This window comes from Arachis duranensis, chromosome 1 (assembly GCF_000817695.3).
Source record: "Arachis duranensis cultivar V14167 chromosome 1, aradu.V14167.gnm2.J7QH, whole genome shotgun sequence".
Lineage (NCBI taxonomy): Eukaryota > Viridiplantae > Streptophyta > Magnoliopsida > Fabales > Fabaceae > Arachis > Arachis duranensis.
The window spans coordinates 12,094,456-12,099,884 of NC_029772.3; the positions used below are offsets into that span (position 1 = coordinate 12,094,456).

Below are 5,429 nucleotides of genomic sequence, written 5' to 3' on the forward strand. Positions count from 1 at the left end.
TTGAAAGCATACTAATGAAGTGGGGAAGAAAGAAAACTCCAAGAAGAAAACACACGAGAGAATAGTAGTACATTATATTAATTTATCGGTTTTGTTAGGGAGTCAACTAAGAGAGTAGTCAATTAGAGTCAATTAATTAAAAATATTAAGAGATTTATTTTAAAAAAATAACTTTTTATTATTCTTATTTTTTGAATTTTAAAATTAAAAATATAAAAAGTTAATTTAAATTGACTTAAATTGTAGTTAGCTCCTTATTCTTTTTCTTAATTAAAAGTGTGTTTTGTGTTGTATTTTGCTAAAAAATCTATAAAATTTTGAAGTTGTATATAGATTTATTCTTCTTTAGATATGGATTAATTTTATGATAATGTTAAGAAAAAAAAAGTCAAATTTTATCTTATATTTAAGATTTATTAATTGTTGTGGCTGTTTCAATAAATATTAATAAGATAAATTCTGCTTATTTTTGGAGAATTTTTTTTAGTTAGGAAACATTTTATTAATTTTATTTGTGGAGTAATTGATGAATATGTAAAGTGAAATTAATAATAAGGTGATAGCGTGGTATACCTGAGTGAAGAAGACAAGAAGGGTAAGGAGCTTGATGGTCCTAAAAAGCATCCTAAGGAGACGAAAGTAACTGAGAGACCAAGATTGCATGATTTGTTGGCGGTTGTGAAGAGGAAGTTGATGGAAGGTGTGGAAGAATGGGAAGCTGGTTGTGATGCTGGGAATTCCAGAGAGTATGAATGTCCCAAACCATGTGGATAGTAGCCACAGCGTTAACCTTAGCAGCCATGTATTTGGGTGTTTCAGCTTCTCACTTATCAAAACCCCAAGCTGCAAAAATTGAATTTGAAGCATATATAATTAAACACAATTGTACATTAGAGGAGTGTTAGGACCAGTAACTTTTATGTTTTGTAATTATTAATTGATCATTAATAATGTCTTTAATGGTGTGAAATTACATCTAATAATAATAAGAAATCACTCACTTTTTTTTATGATTAAATATTGGTCACAAAACACAAAAATTGCTGTCCTAAACTTTTTCTTGTACATTATTATTAGGCATGTAAAGAAGATCATAAAAGATATATAAAAGTTACACGGTGAGGTGTAGGAGGCATGGAAGCAGAAGTGCTGTAGAAGTTGGAAAGTGATGATGATTGAGAAGATGGCGGCGGTTTTATTGACGGCAAGATGGTGTCGGTGAGAGCAAGCAGTGACTTCATCTGCCTCTCCGACAGGCGGCACAGTTTGTGATCGTCTTCTTCTAGAAGCTCATGGAGGAGGCGCTGCCTGCTCTGTCTTCTTCTTCTTCTTTGGAGTATCTGATCCGTATCATCATCAATCTCAACAACCACTGTATCTTCTGTGTGCACTTTCTTCATCAACCCCATTCCCATTCCCATTCCCAACCTCAAGCTACCATTTCTCCGATCATTCTCTTCCATCCTTACACGCACTTACAACTTGCTCGCCGCTCTTTGCAATTCAGATACATATATATAACCTTTAATAACTAAATTACAAAATATCATACATACATTAAAAATTGAAAAGGGATAAACATACTTGGGTCACTTTTTAAGAATAACAAAATTACAATAGTTATTAACAAAAAAATAAAGAAAATATCACTTATCAAATTTGTATATAAAAAAAATCTACATCAGCAACTTTTATGTTTTGTGATTAGTATTTAATTATTTAAAAAAATGAGTAATTTTTTATTATTAAATATATTCTCATACTATTAAAAATATTATTAATAACTAATTAATAATTACAAAATACAAAAGTTATACCTTCTAAAACAATTGGTAACTGATAACATATATATCTCAAACCACTTTCGTACAAATTTAATTTTGATCCCTGTGTATTACATGTGTATTTAATTATATAAATTATATTATTTAAAATATTTTTTACTTTTATTGATGGTAAGAATGATCATTTAAAATATCTAATATAATTATATAATTATATAAAATATTATATATTATCAATGTATTAAAATTAAACTTTTTAAATACATGAATATAACAATAACATAATGTTATTTTATTTAATTTTATATTTATAATTTTAAATATGTAACATTCACAATTATATATTATTTATTATATTTACTATTATTCGTTGAATTAGTCAAATAATTATTAAAGAATGTAAAATAAAATAAATGATAATTAAGAAAAAAAAAGTAAAACACGATAACTTTATGTTTAGCTGCTTTAGCTGGTTTTGTATTATCTTTCAAATATTTTTTTATTTTATACAAACGTAGAAATAGAATAATAAATGTCAGATATTTTTATTATTTAAATGTTTTTCAATTATGACAAATTAAAACAAAGACCTGAATTAAATCTCAATATAGCCTTTCTCGTTGACACTTTAAATTTTTAGAATAATATTAGACAAAATTATATTTTAATAAAATAAAAAGACAAATTAATCATCTTTTATATTTTAAAATTTAAAAATATTTAGTCCCTTAACTATATTAATTTTTATAAAAATAAAAATAATTGTCACTTCAAAAAATATTTAGGGATAATTTTTTATTATATTTTATTAAAAATTAAGTTGTCTAAAATTCTAAAATATCATAAACGAATTTGTTTGATTTTGTCAAAACATATTTTTTCTGGAAACAAAAATTGTTGAACCAATTTAAGATATTGCCTTTTTTATTATTTTAGACCACAAATAACAATCAATAAAGACAATGATGTTATGCCAATGACGTTAACTCTTGTAGTAGACATTGGTTAATTTGGACAAATGATGGCGTTTGTTACCGGTAAAAGTGTAGTACTATCTATATATAATATATGCTTATGGAAATATATTACAACACAAGTCATTTAAGTTCGGTTTTGCAGTATAAAAATAGGTTCTTATTTGACATTTAGTTTATTAGTTAATTAAAAATGAATAAGTTGGCCTTAATCAAAATTTTATTTATTTTATATTTTTTGGAATATCTAACTCGCTATTAAATTAGGTTTCCAAAGAGTGGATCTATATATGAGAATTGAAGAGATAATATGAGTGATAAATTGATTATTGAATAAAATACACTTTGGATATCTATCTATCTATCTATAGTTTGATTATTCTTTTGTTTTGCCTTCTACATGATCAATTTAACAGTTATCATAGAAAGCTGTCGACCATTGAAAATTTTGTAAGGAATAATTAAATGAGAGAATATAAAAATAAGAAGATGTGATATCTAATTTAAAATATTAAGTTAATAAATTTTTTATTTTATGAATTCTTTATTTATTATTTTTTATTTAATTATTCTATTAATCTTTATAATTTTATTAAATTTGTAGTTAGATTTTTATATTGTTTAATTTTATAATTAGATTTTTTTGTCAAAAATATTAAAATTAATAGAATATTTTTCTTAAAAATTATATAGTAGTCAAAGCTCTAATTAGGTTCTTAATTATATACTTTTTTAATTTGTAAAAAAATATTCTATTAATTCTAATTTTTTTATATTAATAAATATCTAATTACAAAATTAAAAGTGATGTAGAAATCTAAATAAAAATGTTAGAGATATAATCATTAATGTTATTTTTTTTTTATTAACTTAAATTTTTAAAATAAATAATTTTATGACAAAAAAATATAAAGATCTAATTATATATTTATTAAAATTATAAAAATGAACAGAATAATTAAATTTTTTTATATGAGGCTAATTATTTATATATACTTTTCCCTTTACTTAACGGTCACAATTCATATACAACTAGAATAATTTTCAATAATTTGTTTTGTTTTGATGTATGTACAATTGTACATGCATCCTTAGAAATTTTCCTCCATCAAAATTCATTAGAACATTTCTAGGCTTCCAGCTATTGGCAGTTTGGCACATCTTTTTTCCTAGCCACCAATTATGTTAATAATTTTTGGATCATGATTCTTCAGTTTGGTTCGGCTAATAAATTAGTGCCCTAATTAATTGACTAGGATAAGTTAGGTATCATCTCAACTTGTATGCTACAGATAGATGATAATGACTTTAACTTGTATTGCATGCAAATTAGTAGTATATAAATTCAACACATGAAAATAATTAATAATAAGAAAAAGTACAATTAACATCGGAAGTTGATGGTGATTGTCAAGTAGTCAATTCATGAAAGCGTTAGGTCATTAACATTCTTGAAATTCAAATTTGGTTTTTTATATTATAATTTTAGTACAATATGTATACTGAATAAAAATGTTATTTGTATATTAAAATTAATTAATATATATAGTTTAATTCATATTTAATATATATTTTATATTTTAATAAATATTTTATATTAATAACTAATTTTATTAATAACTGATTTTATATATCTAACATGATTAATATTGAATGCATTTGGTCATTTTTCCCTGTCCAGAATTCTCCCAACTACTTAGCCATTAATATAACTCATCATCACTACTGTTTATAAATTAAATCACATCCAATATGCATAATCCATTGGAAGGACATTACTCCTTTTATTTAATTGTATGCGTATGATGATATGATATCTAAATTGGAGCACTGAGACGATTATAATGACCTGTCACTCAAGTTCTTGTTGGGCGTTATATATACATTACATGATGCCAAGTAACACACTCTCTCTTATATATATATATACACAATAAATATCACTTAGAATTTTCCTTACATATTTTAATTTGTGTTATCACCAAATTCATACTACATGATTTTACAGCATTTATTGAACCTACAAATAATTTCAATATATGCTGATCGAGTCAATCCAATATTTCATTGATTTAGAATCATCTCGGATCAACCAAATATAATAAATAATAATGGTTATAATTATCATCGGCTAACTACCATGCCTACATTATTGGATATTTATTCCATAAATAAGAAAAAAAATATAATGCTATATCTTTTCCTTATTGTATATATTTTATGCGAAAGTATGAACTAATAAAATATTTGTATAATGTGTACAATAGAAATTTAAGAATGTCTAATTCAGTATTAGATATATAATTATTAGTGTTATTTTTTCTTATCAACTGAAATGTTTTGGATGAATAGTATCACGATATAATATTAAAATTCTAAATTAAAAAATTCAAGAATTTGATTCTTAATAAATCCAAAAAATAATTTAATAATTATTCTAAATAGTATAAATAATATTTATTTTTTAATTCATATAAACTATTATACATATTATATAAATATTTTATTAATTCCCTAACAAAACTCATATTTTATTCAAAGTTTATTGCTACTTAGGTGGCGATTAGAAAGACAATTAAAGAAATAGATTATATTTCTTCAAAGAAAATGTTGTTGCTTTCATTAGTGGGAGCTACGCGGTATATGTTGTCCATGTTGGAAGTTGACAATT

At 23.8% G+C, this 5,429-nt stretch overlaps 1 protein-coding gene across 2 annotated transcripts in view; it reads right to left on the bottom strand.

Annotated features, from left to right (window-relative positions):
- Positions 1-1,562, bottom strand: part of LOC127745662 (long-chain-alcohol oxidase FAO4A-like) — a 7,438-nt gene extending 5,876 nt beyond the window's left edge. The window contains exons 1-2 of one of the 2 annotated variants that reach the window (XM_052258833.1): positions 1,116-1,562; positions 574-843 (exon numbers count right to left, since the gene is read on the bottom strand). In XM_052258833.1, the coding sequence (XP_052114793.1) occupies positions 574-843; positions 1,116-1,463 (618 nt within the window). In that variant the 5' untranslated portion in view covers positions 1,464-1,562. The remainder of the gene's footprint in view (positions 1-573; positions 844-1,115) is intronic. The other variant, XM_052258815.1, reaches the window with a different exon arrangement.
- Between the last annotated feature and the right edge of the window lie 3,867 nt (positions 1,563-5,429).